We start from the raw sequence: 25,303 nt of genomic DNA, 5'->3' as shown, positions 1-25,303 counted from the left end.
TTTGTCCCTTCAATATCACCAGCTTATCTTAGTCACCTGGGTCCTCATCATTCCAGTTTTTCACTTTCCCCAGAGGAAGCAATGCATATTAGACAAGGTAATAGGAAAACAGTCCTTTTAACGGTGGCTCTAATGCTATACTGAGAACAAAGCCCTTATTTTATCTCCCTCTGTACTTACTAGGAACATCTATATCTCATAACTCCCTATTAAGTGTTTCATTCAGCTGGGTGTGATGGCTCATGCCTGTAATCCCAGCACTTTGTGAGGCCAAGGCGGGCAGATCACAAGGTCAGGAGTTTGAGACCACCCTGGTCAATATGGTGAAACCCCGTCTCTACTAAAAATGCAAAAATTAGCCAGGCATGGTGGCGTACCCCTGTATTCCCAGCTACTCGGGAGGCTGAGGCAGAAGAATTGCTTGAACCCCAGAGGCAGAGGTTGCAGTGAGCTGAGACCACACCACTGCACTCCAGCCTGGGTGACAGAGCAAGACTGTCTCAAAAAAAAAAAAAAAAAAGTTTCATTCTACTGCTTCATCTCTCTTCTGAAAGGAGTTCTTAAAAACTCAGCTGACTTAGACCAGAGCAGTATCTTCCCTGAAGTCAGACCTCAGGCAGCCAGAGAAAGCTTATCTTTCTCCTCTCTCCCCTTGTTTCCTCACAAAATACCGCTAAAAGACTGTACCTAGCAGCAAACAACCTTACAAAGGTTTGGTATGTTGGTATAACCAGAATATTACCTACCTAAGTTTACATAGATAACAAAGCCATTAATGCATATTGTTTCTAAAAATCTAACTTTGGTATCAACTCTGTCTGAGCTGGTACAGCCCAAGACCTATCATAGAGGGAACTCAGCATAGTGATTAAACACACCAGCTCTGGACCTAGACTGCCTGGGCTCAATCTGGGCTCTGCCACTTACCAGCTGGGTAACTCTGGGCAAGTTGCTTAAGCCCTTTATGCACATTTCTTCATCTGTGAAATGGGACTAATAATAGCACCTACTTCACAGTGAGGTTGAGAAGTCCTCCCAGTAGAGCTATGTCCCTTTTACCTCAGCCTGACTACCCCAAGGCCTCCTACCCTGGTGCTAACACTGAAATTCAATGTGCCACCCAACCACGAGTAGGGCAGGGTTAGGCAGCCTCACGCCATGTGACCCAACAAAAAATGAACAGGTGAGAGCAGCCAGCAGAGGACCGGAAGACAGTGGCCAGACTGAGGCCATGTCTGTCTCATTGGGCACACATCTCAGGTCATTTCAGCTTGGTGACCAGGTATCAGGCAAGTTTCTCTTTTTTTTTTTCCATATAATCCCATCTGGAGCTCATCGCAAACATAATGTCTAGATCCTCTTAACAGTTCTCTCACTGTGAATACTTCAGCAAATCCAAATTGCCTGTAAGATGCATTATTTTTGTACCAAGAAAATAACACTGCCAATGAAATGACACAATTCTGATACCATCAATTAGGATGCAGACCAACTTCAGAGATGTGAAAAGATGTGAAATCTGCATTTTGCTTTGTCTCAGAGCCTTGATTTGGTTATTATGTAGACAAGGTCAACCTTCTGGACATGATGCAGGTGAAAAGTAGTCCCTGGAGTGTGGTGCTTCTGCCAAGGTTACTCCATCATTGTGCAGGCAGGCACTTAGTCACCAAGTATCTGAGTGTTGCCGCTCTTGTAGCCCAGCAAGCAGGAGGGAATGGAGGGAAGATCGGGCTGTAACGCTCCCGCTCACCAAGCTGCGAGCGGCGGGAACATTTGCCCCTGTAACACCCCCTTGGGGCTCCGCGGTTGCTGGCATCTCCGAGTGCGCCACCCTGTTCTCCTTGTCTATACGTCAGCACCCAGCGCGGAGCCGCCACGGGCGTGGATCCGGGCAGGTAGCGCCAGCGGAGCACAGCCTGCGGGGCCGAGTGGGCGGAGCAAGACCGTGGTCCGAGCGAGGCCCGGGACAGAGGTCCAGGCGGCGGGCTGGCGAAGCGGCAGGAAGGAACCCTGTAACCCTCCCTCCCGCTCGAGCAACAAGTGAGAAGCCGCTGGGTACCGTTTCCTGCCACAACACTAGCACCTAGTGATGCCAAGCACTGAGCTGGGCCCTGGGGAGGCAAATCCCAACTGCTGCCTAAAGAGAACATAGACAGGAAGCCAACAAGTCAGTCTCACTCACAAAGCAACATTTCAGCCACATTCAACTTCTAGTACTGGCCAGTCTCCACCCTCAGCCTGGCAGCCGGGAGGCAGCCCGGCCTGCCCCTCTTAGTGTAGCCATGCTCCTGGCATGGCGCTACAGGCCTGATTGTCAGGAATGCCCAGACGACCAGGCAGGAAGGGCCCTGGCACACTCCACCAAGGCCTGTATCAGGCCTGTGAGAACTGGCAGCTTGGCCCGAGGTACCACTCTGTCTTCAGTCCCTCAGTGAACAAAAACCAAGGACACAAGGAAGCACAGGCTGGGGGGTGAGCAAAGCCCTTTCCCCCTTTCCCTCTTGCTGATTTAAACATATCTCTTGTAAGTATGAACACTGAGCCACAGTCTGTTTCATCAGTTCTGATGTGGACTTATTTTCACATCTCTCAAGTTGGTTTGCATCCTAACTGATGGTATCAGAATTGTGTCATTTCATTGGCAGTATTTTTTTCTTGGTACAAAAGTAATGCATCTTACAGGCAATTTGGATTTGTTGAAGTATGATAGAGTAGTAGCTAGAGGAGGTAAGGCTACAATATCAAATATCAAATGATGCAAGTAAGAGGCCACTTAGGTACAAGTATAGTAATTTCGTGGGGGAAAAAAAAACATGGGGAGTCAAAAGACAGGAGCTCTAGTCCCAGGTGGGCCTCATTTGCTGTGTGACCAGTGGAAACACCACTTATGCTCTCTGCATACCTGTCTCATTTGTAAAATAGTGGTGATAATCCCTGCCTTTTCCTTTCTGGGTTATATGGTCAAATGGCCATAAAGGCACTTTTCAGTCACAGAACCACCTTTTTGCCACCCTGATTACAGTGGACAGATTTTAAGTGGTCTGCCTTAAGTTTTAAGTTTTATAATGAAATTCCAGGCAGCCATATGTCTCAAAATCGGTGAGTCTGAATGTCCTGCATGCATTAATGTCTATTAAGCTATCTCCTGGGGCCCAGCAGAACATCATTTCCTTCATCTCCATTACAACCCTCTCAGGTGGTAGAGCAGTCCCACTGTAGAGAGTAGGAAAATGAGGCTCAGGAAGGTAAGCCCCTTGCCCCAAGTCACACTACCAGCAACTGGCAGGGTGAGCCAGGATTCAAACCAGAGTCCCTCAGACTGCAGAACCAGCCCTCGAGAACCAGTAAATATACAGGGGAATGCCCTTCCCATCCCCAGATATAGACCTCTCCTACCTGGTGAGACCACCTTCACCTCGGTGCTGCGGCTGACTGCCTGACTCCCCTGGTAGACGCTGCATGTGTAGGAGCCCTCATCCCTGACCCGCAAGTTGTAGATGAGCAGTGTGCCATCTGGGGACTGGTGGACACGGTGGCCGTCAGCCTGCACAGGTAGCCCATTCCTGGAGGAGAGAGGACACTGGGAGAGCTATCAAGGGCCTCCGGAGGCCTGGGAGACAGAGGGAAGAGGTAATCAAAGGCCGTTCTAGAGTCAACCATTCCCACCCCTTGAGGGCAAAGAGGTGGAGGAGAGGGAGAAATAAAAAATGACCAAGGTTTCTAGCTTAAGCGGGTTACTGGGTGACGGTGGTGCCCCTCCAACCTTGGGCGATCCAAGGCTGGGATGAATGGTGAGGTTATTTTCTGCTATTTCAAATTTGAGGTGCCTGTGAGATAGCAGGAGGCCTCAGATTTGAAGTGTGGAGCTCCAGAGTCCAGACCCAGATAGTGTGTCAGCATCGCACTGACTCAGCAAAGTGCATGTCTATGAGGTGATCCAAGTCACACAGGAAGAAACCAAGGACAGGCCCTGAGGCACATCAGAAGACAGTGGTTCCTGGAGCCAAGGGAAGGGAGAATTTCAAGAAGGAGCATACGGCAAGCAGAACAACACTACAGGTCACGTAAAGACTGCCAGGTGTCCAGTGGAGTTAGGGAAAGAGGCAGTGACCTTGGCCAGGAGAGTGTCCTGGAGCAGGGGCTGATGTGCGGCCCCACTGCAGGCCCTGAGAAGTGAGTAGGGAGATGAACAGGCAGAGGCAATCAACATGGACAGCTGTAAAGGGGACACTGTGTCAGCGTAGGGTCTGCAGGAACATAGAGGCTCAATGGAAGGTGGTTGTGAAGAGGGGAGTTCTATGCATGTTTGCTGCTGGAAAGATCCAGGAGAGGCCAGTGTGGAGAGGCAGGCCTGACAAGCTGATCAGGGGACGGCTGGACTGAGCACACCAGTGGGGAAACCTCTAGCAGCTCCCACTGCCTTCCCTGGGCTCGAGGCCACACAAGACACAGATGCCCTCTGCAACCCCATCACCTCTCCTGGCCAGTGCATTGGGCGGTTCCCATCCTGGTGTCCTCTCTCAGTGTCCACCTTTGGCACTTGCTGCTTCCTTTACCAAGAACATCCTTTGCCATCCTTAGCTATTACAGTGCAGCCAGAGTCATTTCCTGGCCCCTCCTTCCTTGACACTCCTCTGTGCACAGAGGGCACTTACAGCAAAACACATCTGGAGCTCCTGGGATGCTGGGCCATCTGCCTGGGAGTACCCTGGGGCTCAGGTGACCCCAGGATTCCCAGAACCTAGCCTAGTCCTGACACATTACAGGGAGGGAGGGGGCAAAAAATGTCTACTAAATGAATGGACAAATATAAAACCGATTGATCTGGGGTAAAAGACCACTGAAGTCCCCAAAGCTGAGTGTAGTCCAATGGTTCACAGCCCCAGGAGAGATTTTGCCACGAGGGGACATTTGGCAGTGGGTCTGGAGACATTCTTTATTGTCATGACTTTGGGGAGGGTGCTCCTGGCGTCTAGTGGGTAGATGCCCTGGATGCTGCTAAACATCCTGCAAAGCACAGGACAGCCCTCAGCAACCAAAACTTACCAGCTCCAAACTGTCAGTGGTGTTGAGGTTAGGAAACCCTAGTGTAGCCCAACCAGCAGAGAGCCAGTGGCCCTACAGAGCTTCGCTCTGTAGGGATGAGGGTGCTGCAGCCCTGTTCCCTGGCACCAGGCCTGGAAGCCGGAATGGAAGCAATGGTGACACTGACATCCCTGGCAGAAAGGCAGACATCCACACCGGAGGTTGTGAAGTCTGGGGGTGGGGACGGCTTGGAATAGAGCCTTTACCTGGACCACCGAATGTTCACACTTTCTCCTGCTACCACACACAACAGCCTGGCGGTGTCACCTTCTGCCACTGTCACAGTAGGGGGCAGTCCTGAGATTGTCAGCTCCCCTGGGCACAAGGACAAGTCATTGTCAGCCACTATGAAGATCCTGCCCTACCCATGCCACCTGACCTCAAAGGCCACTCAGGACTGCCACTTTACCCAGAACTCTGAGCTGGACCCATCGCTGGTCTCGGTCCCGCCCATTGGAAGCGACACAGGTATAGAAGCCGCCATCTTCTACAGCCACTCGGCTGATGACCAGGGAGCCATCAGGCTGCAGCTGGTGTCTGGGAACCAAGTACAGCCAGTTGGCTCCAGCCCAAGGAGCCTCCCCTCTCCTCCAGCTCTGTCCATCGAGCATGGGGTCAGGGAGGGAACACAAGGTCTTCCAGGTCCCTGGTGAGAGGCTAAACATCCCCTAGTGTTTGGTGGGGTCTGATGAAAGGACCATTTGGCCTCAGACTTTACACCTGCAGCTGCTGGTGCTTTCAGTGGTGTGATCTCGGTTCACTGCAACCTCTGCCACCCGAGTTCAAGCAATTCTGCCTCAGCCTCCCGAGTAGCTGGGACTACAGGCATGTGCCACCACGCCTGGCTATTTTTGTATTTTTAGTAGAGATGGGGTTTCAGCATCTTGGCCAGGCTGGTCTTGAACTCCTGACCTCATGATCCACCCATCTCGGCCTCCCAAAGTACTGGGATTACAGGTGTGAGCCACTGCGCCCGGCCGAAAATGTCTGGCCTTTAAGCTTCGCAATATAAACCATTTCAAGTTTTCTGAAACAAAATTTCGATTTGGGTTTCTAGTTTTTGCTATACTCATTTAGTGGGCTCAAATGCTGGTTCTGCTGCTTATAAGCTGTGTGATGTTAAGCTTCTGTGTGTAAAATGGGGGAAAAACAGCACCTGATCAATATGGCTTTTTTGCAGGTCACGTGATAGGAACAAGCCTCACACTCAGTGCCCGCTCAGTAAAGGGTAGCGATTGTGATTACAGCTGGGAATGTGTTCTGACTCCGTTTCCTCCTTCCGCCATCACCTCTGTTAACTGGCCTCTTATTTCTGTCCACTAACCACATTCTGGAAAGGCCCAGAGACTCAAATGTTAGCCAACCCAAGGAGCCCTTTGCCCAGCTGCTCCATCTCTCGAAAGGCCCTGGAGTCCGGCTGAGAACTGGCCATGACGATGCCCAGCAGCTCCCTTCCCCGGTGGCCTCCACAGGATAAGGTGGGGCTGGAGGCAGAATAGGAGGAAGGGGAGAGGAGTCAAATAAACCTGGGAGAAGAGACAGGCTGCCCATCTCTCTGCCACTCAATGGCTGGGGGCGGGAAGCCTTCGGCACGGCAGGTCATCCGGATCCGCTGACCTGGACTGGCGTCCACCACCCGGGGCTGGTTCTGGTCCAAACGCAGCCTGCCAAACGAGCAGCCCACAGCATGAGGGGCCCTTGCCGCTGCCCCCGCCCACTCCCATGGGGACCTCTGCACAAGCCTGGTGGCCCCTTCTCCCTCTCCAGCCAGATTCAGCTTCCTAAAATTCCCTGCCTTGTTCTGGTTAGAAACTCAATAACTACCTGGGGTGAAGTCTAAAGCTGCCTCCCCACCACCACCACTCCCTGCCCGTCCACCATGGCTGGCCAGACACACCCACCAGCCAGGATCCCCATCTGTCACCCCCCACCCTGCACACTTGCCACTAGGTCTCCGAGTTGGGCACCCCTCCGGTCCTCCACATCCCCCCTGTAAACTGAACCACTCCTCAAGGCCAGCTCAAGACGCTCCCCAAAGAAGCCGGCTCAGGCCCTCTAGCTCTGTGTGCCCTTCCCTTCCTCAGTTCCTGAGTCCTGAGCCTGTGGAACTGTTCCCAGAAGCTTCCTCCTCAACAGGCCCAGCTCCAGGAACCCTGTTTTTCTAGGCCTGGCCTCCTAGAGCCCTGAGCAGGGGCCAGCAAGGCCTGGTCACAGCAGACCTTCCCCTCCTCACCCACTGAGACCCCCGGCCCTGGCCCTGGCATGGGGGAGGGCAAGATGGCATTGCTGAGTTCTTACCTGTTTGCAGGCTGTGTGTGTGAAGAGGGGATGGCCCCCAGGGCCCCAGCAGCCCCCGCTTGGCCAAAGTCCTGACCTGGGTCCCTGGGCTGAGGGATGCGGCTCAGCTCAGCCTCAGACAGCACGGCCATGTCATTTCCTGTCATGAGGCCAGGAGAAACAAGGTGTGAGCTGTGGGGAAAAGGGAGTAGAAGGGAGGGTGGGCCATGAGACCTTGTGGAGAAATGAGGGCTACAGGGTGGTCCCTGCCAGCACAAGGAATTGACTCAGGGAGACACCCTGGGTCCCTCTAGCGTGAGGCAGCCCTCGCGTAGGCACCCCATCCTGGCCTTCCCACTCGGGCCCCTGAGAATGCACTGGTGGATGGGGTGGAGACAGAGACCTATGATGCGAAGCTGGATCTTCTGGGAGTCGTGGCCTGGCCGGGTGCTGCCACAGCTGTAGGTGCCCTCGTCCTCTGCCTGCAGGGGGTGGATGATCAGGGAGCCATCGGACTGCAGCCTGTGCCTGAGTGGGGTGGTGTGGGGGTGAGCTCTGGGCTCCCAAAGTCAACAGTGAGTCTTCCCTCAGCCTCAGTGCTCCTGCCAGAGGAGATCAGAGTCCACAGGGCACCCTCCCACCCCAAGCGAGCCTGGGGGAATGCTTCAGGGGAGGCTGTCACACACACCTGTCAGAGGAGGTGGAGGGAGCTGTCACACACACCTGTCAGAGGAGGTGGAGGGAGCTGTCACACACACCTGTCAGAGGAGGTGGAGGGAGCTGTCACACACACCTGTCAGAGGAGGTGGGGGAGCTGTCACACACACCTGTCAGAGGAGGTGGAGGGAGCTGTCACATACACCTGTCAGAGGAGGTGGAGGGAGCTGTCACATACACCTGTCAGAGGAGGTGGAGGGAGCTGTCACATACACCTGTCAGGGAAGGTGGGGTGGCTGTCACACCTGTCAGAGGAGGTGGGGGAGCTGTCACACACACCTGTCAGAGGAGGTGGAGGGAGCTGTCACATACACCTGTCAGAGGAGGTGGAGGGAGCTGTCACACACACCTGTCAGAGGAGGTGGAGGGAGCTGTCACATACACCTGTCAGAGGAGGTGGAGGGAGCTGTCACATACACCTGTCAGAGGAGGTGGAGGGAGCTGTCACATACACCTGTCAGGGAAGGTGGGGTGGCTGTCACACCTGTCAGAGGAGGTGGGGGAGCTGTCACACACACCTGTCAGAGGAGGTGGGGGAGCTGTCACACACACCTGTCAGAGGAGGTGGAGGGAGCTGTCACACACACCTGTCAGAGGAGGTGGAGGGAGCTGTCACACACACCTGTCAGAGGAGGTGGAGGGAGCTGTCACACACACCTGTCAGAGGAGGTGGAGGGAGCTGTCACACACACCTGTCAGAGGAGGTCGGGGAGCTGTCACACACACCTGTCAGAGGAGGTCGGGGGGCTGTCACACACACCTGTCAGAGGAGGTCGGGGGGCTGTCACACACCAGTCAGGGAAGGTAGGGGGCTGTCACACCTGTCAGAGGAGGTGGAGGGAGCTGTCACACACACCTGTCAGAGGAGGTGGAGGGAGCTGTCACACACACCTGTCAGAGGAGGTTGGGGGGCTGTCACACACACCTGTCAGAGGAGGTGGAGGGAGCTGTCACACACACCTGTCAGAGGAGGTGGAGGGAGCTGTCACACACACCTGTCAGGGAAGGTGGGGTGGCTGTCACACCTGTCAGAGGAGGTGGGGGAGCTGTCACACACACCTGTCAGAGGAGGTCGGGGGGCTGTCACACACCAGTCAGGGAAGGTAGGGGGCTGTCACACCTGTCAGAGGAGGTGGGGGACTGTCACCCACCTGTCAGAGGAGATGGGCTGGCCATCTTTCTGCCAGGCAGCCTGGGATTCCGGGGCAGTGTCGTCTGAACAGGAGAGCCGCACCAACTGCCCCAGGACTGCCTGCACCAAGGAGGGCTCCACACCTGCCAAGCTGATCCTGGAGAGGTGGGAAGATCTGCTGACTGGCGCGAGCGCCAGGACCAGAACCCCCTAAGCAGTGTGTTCCACGCAGACAGCTTGGGGCCCATCCTATCACAGGCACTTTTGGGGTTAGAGGGTCCCTATGGGAGGCAGAGCCCCAGAAGCCCATGGATTCAGGAATCCACCCTCCCCAACTTGCCCCCGGTGCCCCCATGCATTGCTGCCTCAACTTGTTCTTATAGCGGCAACAAGGTAGGTGCAAAGCCCGGGGGTGGGGAGAGGTCGGGAGGGATGGCACACACTGGGTTCATGTGGCGGCTAAACTACACGCTCGACCCATGTGGAACACAATGTTTTTAATTTTGTTTTTAACCTTCCCAAATCCCTCATTAATATGACCCAGTCCCAAGAGTCATCTTGACCAGAGCCCACACCTGTGATGTACACAGGGCAGGAGGTAATGCCACCATTTTACAGGTCAAGAAACTGAGGCTTGGAGAAGTTGGGTGACTTGCCAAAAGTCATGAAGCCAATAAGCTTTTCCGGCCAGACAGGCCCCAGGGTATACTGGTGAGCTCTGATGGAGAACCCCGGAGCCCCCATCTGTACAGATGTCTATTAGACATCAGAGTAGCCTCAAGTCTCTGAAGCCCCAGCTTCTCCATCCATAGAATGATGGCAACAAGGCCCACCAGGCAGGGCTCTCAGGAGAAACAGAAGTTAGGGATGGGGAGGGAGGGCCGGCTGACTTCAGGTTTTAGCTCCAACTGGCGCACTCTTGGCCTGGGTGTCCTAACCCCCCGTCTACCTGGGGAAGGTGGGCCTTACCTGTAGGAGGAGCTGTGGAAGGGTGGCGCTGGTGATCCGGCATCTCCACCCAGTCCAGGGGCCCTGGGCTCAAGCTCCTGCCCCCATGGCCATTCTCCAAAGGCCTGGGTGTGGGGGGCCTCCCCTTGCCCAGGCTGTTGGTCTTGCCGCCAGAGACCACCAGAAGGCCAGGGCTTTCTCTGCACCACAGCCCCTGTCCTGTGCTGGCTGGGTTCCTGCTCGCCTGCAGGACTGCTGCTGCCACCAACCGTGTGGGTGCTCCTTCCAGAAGCCCCAGGCTGGGGACGACGGGGCCCGTGGAGAGATCCCTGGCAGCTGCTCATGCACTCTTGCTCCGAGGCAAAGTTATTGGCATTGCCATGGCAGCCGCCATACCAGAAGCGGTTACATTGGCCCACAGAAGCAATGAAGTACCAGCGGGCAGCCCAGTCTGCACAAGAGCCATGGGCACTGGGCAGCAGGCACCGCACAGGGTAGGCTGCGGGGCATGGGTGTGATGTATGTCACCGAGGTGCCCAGTACTAAGGCTGCACCCTCCATCCCCTCAGCCTCCGACTCAGGAAGCAGGCCTTTCCCCATTTATAAAGCGTGTCTACGCTGGCTGGGGGCCTGACCTGGCCCTGGGATGCAGGACACTTCCACCGGAGTCTGTCCACTGTGCAGACCTGCCCCAGGCTGGTGCCACAGCAGCCTTCACCCACAGAGCTAGAGCCTCTGGGAGGTCAGGGCCAGGGCCCCCTGGGCCAGCTCCCTTGGACTCTTGGCCTTTCCTGCCACCAGACCACCTGGAGTCACATGCAAAGTGAGCCCAGAAGGTGAACCTGCCTGCTTAGCTTGTGATAGGGACACAGGCCTGAGCCACCCAGGGCGTGTGAAGATGCCCAGGAAGGGCCTTCTCTTGTCCCCAGGATGCCGCACTGACTGGCCACTGAGCCCACCTCCAGCACCCAGCCTGCCATTCCAGCAGCCCTCGCCAGCATGGCCTGACCCACCTCTCCACATTCAGACATGACCACGGGTGCCTCCCGCGAGCCCTCACCACAGCCCTAGCCTGGCCTTTGAGGTCCTCGCAATGGTTCCCAGCAGCTCTACTCATTCATCCAGGGCTGCACCTCAAAGACCTCCCTGGCCCTACCCTCCCCCCAGCACTCAGCTCCTGCTACTCCACACACATTCCAGGCAGGGCCAGGGCACTCCTGCCCATCCCAGCACTAACTGCCCCGCACCGGCTCTGCCTCGAAGGGGCTGACTCCCAAGCATGAGACTGGCATCCCAGCCCCTTGGGATTCCCACCTCCCACCCTCCCCAGTTCCCAGAAGCAGCCAGACGGCCACAGGCTCAAACTGCTCGATGCAAGAACACCCTGGCACTGCTCTCTGGCCTGGCACCTAGCAGGTGTCAATCAACATTTGTGGAAGGAATGAATAACTGAGCCAGCAGGAAGGTCTTGGTTCTGGGTAGGGGCTGGAGGCACGGTGGGAGCAGAGTCTACCCATCGAGGAGGAGGAGAGGGGGCGTCCACTCACCATGGCTGGGCTGGCCCACACAGCCTTCCCCAAGAGGACCGGCTGCAGCGGCCACGTTGTCATAGCAACAGCCAAACTGGGAGCCCCGGCACTCACTGGGCTCATTCTGCTGGGCCTGGGGCTGGTGGGTGTTGTGGACCTGGGGAGGAAACCCATGACTGGGAAGTGGGCAATGGATCTGGCCATTGTTGGGAACTCTGGGCTGCCATGGGGAGGATGGCAGGAAGGAGAGGCCAGAATCCCAGCCCAGGGGAGACCAGAGGCCAGGAGAATGTTGGATGAAACCCCTGATCCGCCCCAGGCCCATCTTTGAAGCCCGGTGCCCTCCAGAGGATGACCCAGGCCAGCAGGTTTGCAGGGACCTCCTTTCTCCGAGGCCAAAGCGGCAAAGATCCTGGGTCACAGTGACACTGAGCAGGCTCAGGGGCTGGCCTCCTCCCCTCCCACAGGCCAGACACTTACTGTAGAAGCCACTGCCCTTGACCTGGGCCTGCTCCTGGTGCTGTCACTGCCGTACAACTTTGTGCAGCCAGCGTGATGGGGCCCCTCAGCGACAGATACCCTGTCAGGGCAGCACCCGTACCTAGGCAGACATCACACAGCCCCTCACTGCCCAGCCTGTCCCCATGCTCCCTGCATCCCAAGACCCAGGCTCTGAGGCTCCCCATGGTGGGGGCTGACAGGGTGGGGACCCGGGCGGGAGAGGATGTGTCCCTATGTGCAGGGCAGGCCATTTTGTGTGCCGCAATCTCTGCCTACATTCACCGGCTCTTAGCAGCTACCAGGGAGGGCAGTCATAACACAATAAGCGGTGGCTGTGCCCCTCATCACTGGCAGAGCGTCAATTGCACAGCCCACAAAACCAAGAAGGGGGATGTTCATCCGAGTCCGACCAAATGTCAGTTCTCAGCGGGAGTTACAAAACAGAAGCAGACGGGAGACGGGGCAGAAGAGGGGGTTCAAAGGAACCCACCATTTACTCCACACCCACCCACCAGGTGCCAGGAGGCAAGGTGAAAGGAGGGAGGGTGCCCGGCGCCCTCTCTGTGCCAGGCATACTGTGATGCACTTCACCCTCACGGGGGCTCCATCATGACTATCATCATTCCCAGTTCTCAGAAGAGGAACCAAGATCACAGAGGTTAAGTCACGTGGCCCAAGTCACCCAACACATAGCCGGCGAGTGTCTGAGCTGGGAACTGTCCCCAGGCCACTGGCCACAAAGTCTGGGTCCAGAAGCACCCAGTCTGAGACAGCACATTGGGGATGCGTTCAGGGCAGGCCATGGAAGGAGGAGAGGCAGAGGGAGGACACCTGCAGGAGTGGGATGACTCGGACCCAATCCATAAGGCAGGCGTGGCGGGGACTGTTACGAAGACTGTGAGGAGCTGGTCGGCCCTCGTCCAGCCTTTACCACAGGTTCCCTGAGCCTGGTTAGATCTGAGAGCTAGAATTGCACCTGGAGCCTTCTCGGAGTCTCCGGCTGTGTTTCCACAGGCTGACACTGCAGCAAGGTGGGGTTTGTGTCCCCACTCGGCAGAGCAGGAGGCTCAGCCACAGGAAGCCAAGTCCCCAAGATCCCATGCTCAGGGCAGCGCAGGGAGGAAACCGTGGGCATCCTGTTCCTGAGCTGTGCACACCCACCCCAGCCCTCTTCTGACCAGAGATGTTGGCTCACCCACGGGGCCTCACCTTCCCTCTTTGATGGGGCAGGGGGAAGACCTGTCTCCAGCACCCACCTGCTCTGCTGACAGGAGACCCCAGGGCAGCCTTGCCACTGTGGCCCGAGAGACGCCGTGTGGCCATCGGGGCAGCACCCATGAGGACTGTGTCTGCAGTCATGGGGCCCTGAGCCCGACTGTAGGGGTCGCTGGTGTAGGGGCTGCTGCAGAGAGGGGGCGGGGCCCAGGGCTGACAGGTGGGTGCCTCGTTCTCCCCTGTGGTCACCCCCGGCTGAGGGGTGTTCCTGGGCTGCCCACCACTGGCCTCTGGAGTCTACAAAGAAGAGGAAGCAAAAGACACACAGTGCCTCCACCTGGCTCCTCCCCTCCACCCCTGACCACGCCGGACCCACCTTCCTCCGTCCCCTGGACCATTCTCCCCTCCACCATGGCTGCACCCAACTGTGGCCTCCACACCCCCACGGACCATCCACTCAGACACAAATACTACAGGGCTGTGAGTGGGGGATAGGACCAAGCTCTCACCCGAGGCAGAGGACTCCTGAGGGCCCAATGGCATTCGGGGGTTGCTGGCAGGGGTGTGCACATCCTGCATGCTGGGGACCTCTGCAGGGAGCCAGGAGGTCCATGCGGGATGGAAAGGGAAGAAGAGAGGATGGACCTCAGCTGTGGGCAACCCTGCCCAGCACTGGCTTCTACCCCACTGCCCAGGCAGGGCCCGGGAACCTGAGACAGCCCAAGGGGAGAGCACCACCCGGGATTTCAAAAACCGCCCAGCCACTCTTCCAAAGTCTCCAGTCACACCGAAAATGCTCATCTTTTTTGAGACAGGGTCTCTGTCGCCCAGGCCGAGATGCAGTAGTGTGATCACAGCTCACTAAAGGCTCAACCTCCTGGGTTCAAGTGATCCTCCCACCTCAGCCCCTGAGTAGCTGGGACTACTATCTTTTTTTTTTTTTGGTAGCGATAGGGTCTTCCTATATTGCCCAGGCTTGTCTCAAACTCCTGGGCTCAAGTGATCCTCCTAACTCAGCCTCCCAAAATGCTGGGATTATAGGTGTGAGCCACTGCACCTGGCCAAAAATGCTAATCTTACATGTTCAGCAAAAAGTATCAGATATAAAATGTGCATGTGTTATGATCCCAGCTACATAAAACAAAAAACAGAACATACTTTAAAAGAAAAATTGGATGAAAGGCAAACAATCCAATTTTTAAAAGTGGGTAAAGAACTTACGCATTTCTCCAAAGATGATATGCAAATGGCCAACAAACACGTAAAAAGATGCTCAACATCATTAGTCATCAGGGAAATGCAAATCAAAACCACAATGAGGTCCTGCTTCCTACCTACTGGGATGTCTAACATCAGAGATTGAAATAACGCACTAAATGCCACCAACCTGTACACTTTAAAAGGGCTAACTGAATGTTATGTAAATTTCACCTCCATAAAAAAATTCCATATTTTAAAAAATCGGATGAATAGACAAAGGGATAGAAAGAGACTAGATAATGAGCCAAGCATGGGCTCACGCCTGTAATCTCAGCACTTTGGGAGGCCGAGGTGGGCAGATCACTTGAGGTCAGGAGTTCGAGACCAGCCTGGCCAACATGGTGAAACCCCGTCTCTACTGAAAATACAAAAGTTAGCTGGGTTCAGTAGCAGGCACCTATAATCCCAGCTACTCAGGAGGCTGAGGCAGGAGAATCACTTGAGCCTGGGAGGCGGATGTTGCACTGAGCCGAGATCATGCCACTATGCTCCAGCCTGGGCAACAGAGTGAGACTAAGTCTCACAAAAAAAAAAAAAAAAAAAAAGACGACAATGACAAGAGACTAGATAATGAAAACACAAGGCCGGGTACAGTGGCTCACACCTGTAATCTCAGCACTTTGGGAGGCCAAGGCGGGTGGATCATGAGGTCAGGAGATGGAGACCATCCTGGCTAACACGGTGAAACCCTGTCTCTACTAAAAATACAAAAAATTAGCTGGGCGTGGTTGTGGGCACCTGTAGTCCCAGCTACTCAGGAGGCTGAGGCAGGAGAATGGGGTGAATCCAGGAGGTGGGGTTTGCAGTGAGCCAAGATCGCGCCACTGCACTCCAGCCTCGGCAACAGAGCCAGACTCTGTCTCAAAAAAAAACAAAAAAAACAAAAAAAAAACCCACAAATATAGCAAAATATTAGTTGTGGAACTCACTGACACAGTGTGTGCGTGGCTGCTGACTATGCATTCTTTCAACTCTTTGGTATGTTTAAAGTTTTTATCATGGTGTCCAACTTGTAAATTTACAAAAAATCATTGTGCCATTAGAATGGGTGGGTTTTATGGTATATGGATTTATTTAAACAACATCCCTAAATTTTTCAAAAAGATTTTTCATGACAAAATACTGTCGGAAAATGCAAATGGATAAGTAGATAAAATTAGGACAATACGAATGTTTTTTTAATGCTACATAAGAGAAAACCTGTAGGACCATCCCCCAAAATCATGCTCATCGCGAAAGCTGCTATGAGTGCTTGGGAGGCAGGGTGCCCTTCCCTTCTATTTGTGTGCTTCAAATTTTCCAAAATAAGCAGATTACTATATAATGGAAGAAAGGTATAAAGAATAAAATAAGTGGGTCAGGCACAGTGGCTCACACCTGTAATCCCAGCACTTTGAGAGGCTAAGGTGAGAGGATTGCCTGAGCCCAGGAGATCAAGACTGGCCTGGACAACATAACAAGAGCCCATCTCAACAAAAAATCAAAAAATTAGCTGGGCGTGGTGGCCTGTACCTGTGGTCTCAGCTTCACAGGAGGCTGATGTGGGAGGATCCCTTGAGCCCAGAAGGTGGAGGCTGCAGTGAGCTATAATTGTACCATGCACTGCAGCCTGGGCAACAGAGACCCTGTCTCAAAATAATAATAAAGTAAGTGAATATTCCATTCCCACATGGACTACATCTTGCCAAAATCCCTAGAAATATTTATCTATCTATCTATCTTTTTATTTCTGAGATAGATTCTCGCTCTGTCTCCCAGGCTGGAGTACAGGGGCACGACCTCTGCTCACTGCAACTTCCACCTCCCAGGTTCAAGTGATTCTTGAGCCTCAGCCTCCTGAGTAGCTGGGACTACAGGTGCCCGCCACCACGCCCGGCTAATTTTTGTATTTTTAGTAGAAATGGGGTTTCGCCATGTTGATCAGGTTGGTCCTGAACTCCTGGGCTCAAGTGATCCACCTGCCTCGGCCTCCCAAAGTGCTGGGATTACAGGCGTGAGCAGTTGCACCCAGCCCCCAGGAATATTTAAAACAATGATAATTTGGGGTTGGAAGACTCCAATAAATATGTGGTGAAATCTATTTTTTTTTTTTTTTTGAGATGGAGTCTCACTCTTGTTGCCCAGGCTGGAGTGCAATTGTGTGATCTCAGCTCACTGCAACCTCCGCCTCCCAAGTTCAAGCAATTCTCCTGCCTCAGCTTCCTGAGTAGCTGGAATTACAGGCGCCCGCCACCACACCCAGCTAATTTTTTGTATTTTTAGTAGAGATGATGCTTCACAATGTTGGCGAGGCGGGTCTGGAACTCCTGGTTTCAAGCGATCCTCCCACCTCAGCCTCCCAGAGTGCTGGGATTACAGGCTGGGATTAAACTTCCCTGGCCTTTTCCTTCCTTTCTATGTGAGTCCTGCTAGTCGCTGCGACAGGCTTAAGATCACCTCTTTAGAAGCCAGCAAGGCCCTGGGGAACAGACTGGCTCCATGGAGATCTGAACCCCTGGGAGTCCAAGGCTCTCCTGCTGGTGAGCCCCAAGGGCCAGGCCCCAGCTGAGGCACCAGGAGCCCTCAGGATGGTCAGTGAGCCCGAGCTCCCCGCAAGGCCTCACCACCACTCCTTCCCACCCTCTGCTTAGCTAGCAAGCACCCCGTGTGGTCAGCCATTGTGCCGCATGAGCCACCACGGTCTGGAAAGTCCCTCTTTTTAACCACTGTACAGACGGGCAAACTGAGAATCAGAGAGGTGGGGCACTGGCCCGAGGCCACATAACTGGTCAGCAATGGAGTGGATCGAAACTCAAGCCTGCTGGTGATGCTGAGGCCACTGGTTCTTAGCCACACCTGTCACATGTCTCATAGAAATTCTGCCTTCCTTCACCTCAAGGTCCCTACGGCTCAGAGAGTTCCCATCACGAGTGAGTCAAGGCCAAACATGCCTCTCTGCAGTATTGGGAGGCCACCCCTCCACCCCCATCCCAGCTCAGCCACCACCCACATCCTTCCTCCATGTGGCATCCTCACGCCAAGCAAACGCCGGCCTCAGTGCCCTTTCTCCAGCAGGCCCTCCTGCCTGTGAGGCTCCCTTCACAGTGGGACGGGGATGAAGGGAAGAAGACAGAGGCAGAAGTGGCATGTGGAGACACTCCTTCCTGGACTGCTTCCCTCCCTCAGCACACAGTCAGTCACTCAGTCATTCAACAAACATTCACTGAGTACCTAACCGTGTCAGGTAAGTTCTATGGGGGTATAGAGAGGCATATGGAAGCTGGGGACCCAGTCCTCAAGAAGTTTATAGTGGGTAGGTCTGACAAGCCGTATACAACCACAGCAGCACAAGGAAACGAATCTAAGAGTCCCACAGAAATGACAGCATGCTATGGGGGCCGGAGGGGCAGGGGGCGAGCCACTGCTGAGTGGAGGAACGCAGGGCTGCCTCGTGGGCTGCACACCAGGCGGGCCTTACAGATGGCAAAGGGTTCAGCGGGGGAGACGTGGGAGAAGTGGGGTCCAGAGGGATGACAGTGCAGGCAGAGGCCCCGAGGCAGCACATGCTTGTGGGTTCACAGCCAGTGGGAGAGAGGTCGGGCCAGGCTCCTCCCTGCCCTCCTGTCCTTACCCTGGGGGAGATGACAGGGCTGCGTGTTACAAGGCTCCACATCCACAGGCTTGGAGTGCTGCAGGCTCCCGCAGTGGCTGGGCGGCCCAATGGCACAGATGACCTGTCGCCTCCGAGTGCCCGAGCTGCAGCTCTTGGAGCACTGAGGCCCAGGGGTGGGAGAGAGAGACCCTAAGGGTGAGGCTAGGGGTGGGGACCCACATGGAGACAGGCAGGGGAAGGTGCGCAGTGGCCCGTGTTAGGTCCAAGGACGGCGCTCGTGTGCAGCCACCTGCTGGAGGCCAGGCTCAGGTAGCAGGTGTGGGGTGGAGAGCGCTCACCAGACCCCAGGCGCCGACATGCCAGGCCTGGTCCCTGAGGAGGGGGCAGTCCTCATGCACGCAGGGCTCGCTGAGAGGTGGCCGGTCTTCCAAGGAGCACGCTGCAGTTTGGAGCAAAGAACCCCCATGACCCCGGCAAGTCACGCTCCGCCTCCGGACGCCAACGCCACAGCTGACAGAGCACTGCAAGGACAAGGCTGTCAGCAGGAGCTCGGCCCTGCCCTGAGGAGCCACGCCAGGTCGGACAGCTAGCAGCCCACCAGCCTGGCATGGAGGCAGATAGCACCCACTACCCACGTCCTTCCCAGGCCCAGAGAGGCTGAGTCACTCCCCTGAGGTCACACAGCCTGAACCATGGCTACTGACAACAGACTGAGGGTGTCACCCATTTATATTTTCCACCTGTTTGCAACTTAAATATACGTAGGTGCTAGAAGCAATGACTGACAGCCTAGACACTGCCAACCCCTCTCTTGCCCCCAAACAACACACCCAGCTTCTTCCTGCCCTGGGATCCTGGAGAAAAAGGAAGAGCCCTGGACCAGTCATCCAGGTACTTGCTTCTGGTCCCAGCCTTGGCCACAGCTTCCAAGATGACCTGACAGGTCACTTTACCTCCCAGGACCTCAGTTTCCATAGCAGAGGACAAGACCCCAGCCCTTCCCTGCTGCTGCCCAGGCCCAGCACCAGCCCCATCCGGGCCAGGGGCCTCACCTCTCCCCAGGGCTCCGGGCTCCAGGCTGCACAGCGCTGCAGGTTGCAGGCCTGAATGGCAGGGGGCTTCCCAGGCAGCCCGGAACACTCAGCCTCCTCCACAGCCTCCTGGACGCCGGTCCCGTCAGACGAGATGCAGTACACAGAGCGGGACTGGGAGCCTCCTCCGCAGGAGGCCGAGCAGGGCGCCCATGGCCCTGCCTTCCAGCTGGCAGGAGGGGGACTCAGGTAAGGCTGGCCCGGGAGCATGGGCAGAAACCCAGCCCTGAGAGGCACAAGCCCTCACTCACACAGGTGGCCTGAGGATGCCCACCCCTGCCCATCCTCTGAACCTCCGGCCTGAACAAAGGCCACGACCCAGGCGCTCCTTAGCATCCCCACCACCGGGCCAGGCTCTCTGAGCGCTCCCCACAACTCGGAGCCCCACGCCACCCCCTTGGCTTTCCGGTCCTCAACGCCATCCCCCTTTCTCCTTCCCACCAGGTCCCTGTCTCCCAGTCAGACTCCATTCCTCTCAGTCTGACCTTAGTCAGGGGCAGCTCCTGGAGAGGGTGCGCTTACCCACGCGTGGAGCAGCTCTGCCGGGCCCCAGGTGCAAGGACCCGGAGGACAGAGCAGCCCTGTGGCCCCATGCAAAGCCAAGCCTGCCACCATCCCAGGAGGCCCACTGCCACCAAGGCCAAGCGGTGACGGGTTGGCACCAACCCTGCGGGGAGCCTGTGACCTGCAGGTTACCTGTTCCCACATACTCGCTGGGCCCCAGCAAGGCGCCACGCTCCAGGCCGGTGCAGGTAAGAAGTCCTTTGTGCACGAACAAAGGCATGGCCGACGCCAGCAGGCCCTGTGGCCCGACCCCTGGCCCACCCCTCGGCATCTGCCAAGCCAAACCCTCTGCTGGCTCAGACAGACAGGGACCTCTAGAACCTTCTCCAACCCTCCTGCCACCAAGCCTGGGTGTTCTGAGTACTTCGTGGTCACAAGAGGGCAGAGAGACCAGACCTGGGCTCAGGCCCATTCTCTGCCTCCCCCAGGGAGAGCTGTCACCTCTCCCACACCCCAGTAACAGTGTGGGGGGCCCTGGACCCCCGCCTCTTTGTTCTACACCTAAAGCAGCTTGGAGGCCCTGTTCCCTTCCCACCCAAGTTCTTGGGCCCCATCATAGGTAGAGGGGCTGGCAAGGCCTCACCGCTTGGTCTCTGGGCAAGGGTGAAGGTTGCAGGAGCGCCGGTCGGCCGGCCGTGGCTGGCGCTGGCACATGTGGTCGGGGTAGGCCTCATGGTCGATGGTGCAGAACACCAGGCGGGACTGGTGACCTGAGCAGAGGCCCGGCCACGGCGGGCAAACACCAGTCAACATTCACTAAGCATGTTCCCCGGGCCAGGCGCCATCCTGCACTCACCCCGTAGGTCATCCCCATTCAGCCTTAGATGACCCCCCAAGGCAAGTGCCACCATCATCCCCAACTGGCAGATGAGGAAACTGAGGCTCAGAGAGTTTTTGCTGTGAGTGAGAGAACCCTGCTCTGGCACCTGATCACTGACCCCAGGCCCAGTCTCCGTTCCTAAGGGAGTCCGTCTCCTATGAGATGCCGCTGCTTCTGGGAAGCCCCCTCTGGTTCTATTCACTTAGGCTGGGGTCCTTCATGGAGTCCCCCAGATCCCTAGGTTTTCCTCAAAGCCACCCCCATAACACAGAGATTTCTCGCCTGCTCATCCATCTCCCCAGGAGGGGCTGCGACTTGCTCACCCATGGCCATGGGACCCGGCACACGGGGCCCACACCCTCCCCTGGTCCATCCACGCCCGCACCTCCGCCACACTCCACGCTGCAGTCACTCCATGAGCCGTGGCTCCAGCTGAAGCCAGGACCGGGGTGGCGCAGGGGCAGGTGGTACTCGTAGTGCACGCCGGGGTTGGGCTCCTGGCTGATGAGCTGCCATGGGAGAGTCCTTGTTGGGGTTTGCTGCTGCGGGGCACTCCCACACCCGCCACAGCCCCACAGCCCCCTGCCAGGCTCAGGCCCAGAGCCACTCAACCCCCCATGTACAGAGCTTGGCAGCCTCTTGGGGACCACGAGCCACCTACTCACCCTCTCTCCCCACACCCCCACTTACCTCAATGACCAGGGGCTCCGAGGTGGGGCCCCGGGCATGGAGCCGCTCGGGGGCCAGGTCCCCCTCAGCACCCCGCTCGTAATGCAGGATGGTGCTGGCTGCCGGCAGGGCCCGGGCCGCCTCGATGGTCCAGTGCCCATTGAGATAGTATTCCCCACGAACATTCTTCACGGCTGCGCAGAGGAGACCGCCTCAGTCAGCGGCAGGAGGCACGGCCACACCTCCTCCTGCAGCCCCAGACCTGCCAGGACCTAACCCCAGGCTCTCACCCAGAAAGTTCCTGCTGGCAGCAGCCTCCTCGATGAGGATGCTGGTGGCACCCGCGGGAACTATGAGGATCTGGTTGTAACCTGGTGGGGGCAGAGACACAGGTGCTGAGGGTGCTGGGCTATCCCTCCCCCGGCACCAAACAGCAGGAAGGAGTGGCCCCCAAGGACTCCAAGTGCCACGCAGCACAGAATGGGGGCAGGGAGGGTACGCAGGAGCCAGACCGGGCCGAGCTGCTGGGAACGGCAACCCTGGCAGAAGAGGCTGCAGTACAAAAGCCAGGGTGGCGGGAAGGCTCAGGGCACCCGGAGCACACCGGGAGCGGGAAGAGATGGGGAGAGCATCCAAGCAGTGGCAGGAGGTGGGACTGCACAAGTGGGCAAGGGTCCTAACCAAAGGCCACATGGGGCCTTTCAGACGTGACCTGATATGGTCAGAGCCTTCGGGTGCCATGGGGGCCACTTGGCCTGGAGCCTAGGCCAGAGCAAGGACAGGCAAGGAAGGGGCAGACAACAGCCCCTTGTCGGAACCACCCCCACCTCGGCTGAGGTCATTAGCGTCAAAGGTGCCTGTGACGGGGTAGCAGGTCATGCCGTCACCCCCACACTGCAGACACTTGTCCTCCTGCTTGGATGAGTCCAGCTCGTGATCACAGCCGACAACCTGTGGGCAGAGACGCGGGAGGCATGGGAGAGGGCATCATGGCCACATCAGGCCTTGGGCCCCGTCACACCCTAACCCCAGCACCCGCGCAGCCCAGGCAGAATAGGGTGGTCAGGAGTGATTCAGTCACAAGCCAGGGGACTGGCCTGTGACTAACAATCCATTTATCTGCTCAGCTCCCATCTCCCCTTCTGGTAATAACGCCCTGTTTTCCTTGAAGGGCCACCTCTCTCCCGCAGAGTTTGAATGGAGCTCCCCAAATGTGGGTCTGGGGAGGCTGGAGTGGTTCAGGGTAATTCCCAACCCCTGGTGGCTGAAACTCCTGGGAATGAGGCCCCCTTTCTCTGGGAGGGGCCAGGCTGCCACAGCAGAAGTCCGGAGCAGCTGGCGGCCACCTCCACACCTCCTGGGAAGAACAGACCCGATCCTGCTGCTGGACCCACGGAGAGGAAAGCCGAGTGGCACCTCATTCATGCACCTGCGGCTGTCCCTGTTTGTTTTTCTGAACTCGGTTTTAGCCGGATTTCTGCCACCCAGAGGGTTTCTCTTATTGTAGGGCTAGCATTCTCCAAGAATGAAGGTGAGGGGCCATAGGGCATCTGTGATGCCTGCAAGGTACCCTAGGAGCTGGGCTTGGTGTTCTGGTAACTTGAGAAGACACCAAGCTCATGGCAGCTACCTGGGCCTGTGGGTGATGGACAGGGAAACACCCGCACTGAGCCCCCAGGCAGCCCGGAGGCAGGGAGGGGCTGGGGGACCACTCACCCGGCAGCTGCCATCCACACAGACATCCCTCTTGCCAGGCTCGCAGGGCGTCCCGTCGACCACAGCCTCCCTGTGCTTGTAGTAGAAGTTCTCCCCCTTGGGAATGCAGTTCAGTTCACACTTGTTTGGGGCTGGGGTGGGCAGGAAGGCAAGACTGAGATCCTGAGGTTGGATGACGCCCCTCCCCAGGGCCCAAGGCCTACCCTAGCAACAGGAAAGCATGGGTCAGAAAGCCCTGCAGCAGCCCCCACCCAAGGAGAAGGGGCCGTCTCCCTGAATCTGTCGCACCTCTAAGGATCAAGTCGAAGAAAAGTCCCAGGATAAAGAAAAAGCAAAGTACTTAAAGAAGTCTATCTCAGCATTGTTTATCACAGCTGACCGGGATAAGGAAAAAGCAAAGCACTTAAAGAAGTCCATCTCAGCATTATTTACCACAGCTGACCAGGATAAGGAAAAAAGCAAAGCACTTAAAGAAGTCTACCTCAGCATTATTTACCACAGCTGAGGTGGTTACAACAGGCTATTTGTTTTGTTTTGTTTTGTTTTGTTTTTTTGAGATGGAGTCTCACTCTTATTGCCCAGGCTGGAGTGCAGTGGCACGATCTCGGCTCACTGTAACCTCCGCCTTCCTAGTTCAAGCGATTCTCCTGCTTCATCCCCCCCAGTAGCTGGGACTACAGGCACGTGCCACCACACCCGGCTAAGTTTCGTACTTTTAGTAGACATGGGGTGTCACCATGTTGGGCAGGCTGGTTTTGAACTCCTGACCTCAGGTGATCTGCCTGCCCCAGCCTCCCAAAGTGCTGGGATTACAGGTGTGAGCCACCGTGCCCGGCCATAACAAGCTACTCTTTAAACAAATTATCAATGGAATATTACACCTGCTGACTATGAAGTTGCAAATGATGATTGTGAAAACTATATGGTGTGGGAAGATGCTTAAAACACAGAATGCAAAACGGTGATTAATATGCAATAATTACAAATATGTAAGTGTATATGGAGAGAATGATGTGAAAGGGGCTAAGATGAAATGCTAACAGTGATCTTGTGAAAGGGGCAGGATGAGGGTAACTTTTTCCTGGTTTTAATGTTTTTCAGATGGGATCTCACTCTGTCTCCCAGGCTGGAATGCAGAGGCACGATCAAAGCTCACAGCAGCCTCCACCTCCCAGACTCAAGTGGTCCTCCAGCCTCAGTCTCTCGAATAGTTGGGACTATAGGCACATGCCACCATACCCAGCTATTTTTTTAAATTTTTTTTGTGGAGACAGGGTCTTACTACGGTGCCCAGGCTAGTTTAAAACTCCTGGGCTCAAATGATCCTCCTGCCTCAGCCTTCCAAAGAACCAGGATTACAGGCAGGAGCCACTGAAACTGGCCTGGTTTTAATTTTTTTCTTTTGGAGACAAGATCTCACTCTGTCATCCTGGCTGGAGTGCAGTGGTGTGATCTTGGCTCACTGCAGCCTCAACTTCCTGGCCTCAAGTGATCCTCCCACCTCAGCTTCTTGAACAGCTGGGACTACATGTGTGTGCCACCATGCCTAGCTAATCTTTGTATGCCTGGCTAATCTTTGTATTTTTGGTAGAGATGGGGTTTCACCACATTGCCCAGGCTTGTCTCAAATTCCTGGACTCAAGTGATCGTCCTGCCTCAGCTTCCCAAAGTGCTGGGATTACGGGCATGAGCCACTGCATCCAACCTTAATTTTTATATTTATCTAAATATATACATTTTAAAACAACCCAAAAGTACAAACAGGATTATAATCATCTCCACACCATGGAAGGTATCCCTCTACTATCTTTTTAGACTTTCCTCTGTGTTCCAATTTTTCTATCATGTGAATATACTCAAATTATTCTTGACATGTGTCCACTTCAGGATCCAGAGGGAATATTGAAAGCTAGAGTCCCACTGGGCCACGCCCGCAGCCATGATCCCCACCACACACACACACACACACAGGATATGAGACTCCCACTGGGCCACGCCCACAGCCACGATCCCCACCACACACACACACACACACACACACAGAGGATATGAGACTCCCACTGGGCCACGCCCACAGCCACGATCCCCATCTCACACACACACACACACACACACAGGATATAAGACTTCCACTGGGCCACAGCCACAATCCCCACAACACACACACACCCACCCACACACGCACAG

The 25,303-nt window shown here is 55.9% G+C and overlaps 1 protein-coding gene across 24 annotated transcripts in view; it reads right to left on the bottom strand.

The window, feature by feature from the left end:
* PAPLN (papilin, proteoglycan like sulfated glycoprotein) overlaps positions 1 to 25,303 on the bottom strand; it is a 40,097-nt gene that overhangs the window by 2,609 nt on the left and 12,185 nt on the right. For 6 of the 24 annotated variants that reach the window (XM_065549023.2, XM_065549024.2, XM_045396681.3 and 3 more), the window contains exons 6-27: positions 23,117 to 23,247; positions 22,228 to 22,351; positions 21,691 to 21,771; positions 21,422 to 21,594; positions 21,117 to 21,240; positions 20,495 to 20,621; positions 20,044 to 20,109; positions 19,309 to 19,516; positions 18,595 to 18,777; positions 18,275 to 18,416; positions 13,914 to 13,994; positions 13,446 to 13,701; positions 12,169 to 12,289; positions 11,707 to 11,845; positions 10,181 to 10,658; positions 9,231 to 9,368; positions 7,766 to 7,890; positions 7,384 to 7,522; positions 6,612 to 6,749; positions 5,495 to 5,622; positions 5,292 to 5,400; positions 3,397 to 3,563 (exon numbers count right to left, since the gene is read on the bottom strand). In XM_065549023.2, coding sequence (XP_065405095.1) covers positions 3,397 to 3,563; positions 5,292 to 5,400; positions 5,495 to 5,622; positions 6,612 to 6,749; positions 7,384 to 7,522; positions 7,766 to 7,890; positions 9,231 to 9,368; positions 10,181 to 10,658; positions 11,707 to 11,845; positions 12,169 to 12,289; positions 13,446 to 13,701; positions 13,914 to 13,994; positions 18,275 to 18,416; positions 18,595 to 18,777; positions 19,309 to 19,516; positions 20,044 to 20,109; positions 20,495 to 20,621; positions 21,117 to 21,240; positions 21,422 to 21,594; positions 21,691 to 21,771; positions 22,228 to 22,351; positions 23,117 to 23,247 — 3,378 coding nt within the window. Of the gene's footprint in view, positions 1 to 3,396; positions 5,008 to 5,046; positions 5,178 to 5,291; positions 5,401 to 5,494; positions 5,623 to 6,611; positions 6,750 to 7,383; positions 7,555 to 7,765; positions 7,965 to 9,003; positions 9,075 to 9,230; positions 9,369 to 10,180; positions 10,659 to 11,706; positions 11,846 to 12,168; positions 12,290 to 13,445; positions 13,702 to 13,913; positions 13,995 to 18,274; positions 18,417 to 18,594; positions 18,778 to 19,308; positions 19,517 to 20,043; positions 20,110 to 20,494; positions 20,622 to 21,116; positions 21,241 to 21,421; positions 21,595 to 21,690; positions 21,772 to 22,227; positions 22,352 to 23,116; positions 23,248 to 25,303 lie in introns of those variants that run through there. The other 18 variants (XM_073997705.1, XM_073997706.1, XM_073997704.1 and 15 more) reach the window with 14 other exon arrangements.

This window comes from Macaca fascicularis, chromosome 7 (assembly GCF_037993035.2).
Source record: "Macaca fascicularis isolate 582-1 chromosome 7, T2T-MFA8v1.1".
NCBI classification, from domain to species: domain Eukaryota; kingdom Metazoa; phylum Chordata; class Mammalia; order Primates; family Cercopithecidae; genus Macaca; species Macaca fascicularis.
Note: the sequence above shows the minus strand (reverse complement) of the source record. Positions and strands in the feature narration are given on the sequence as shown.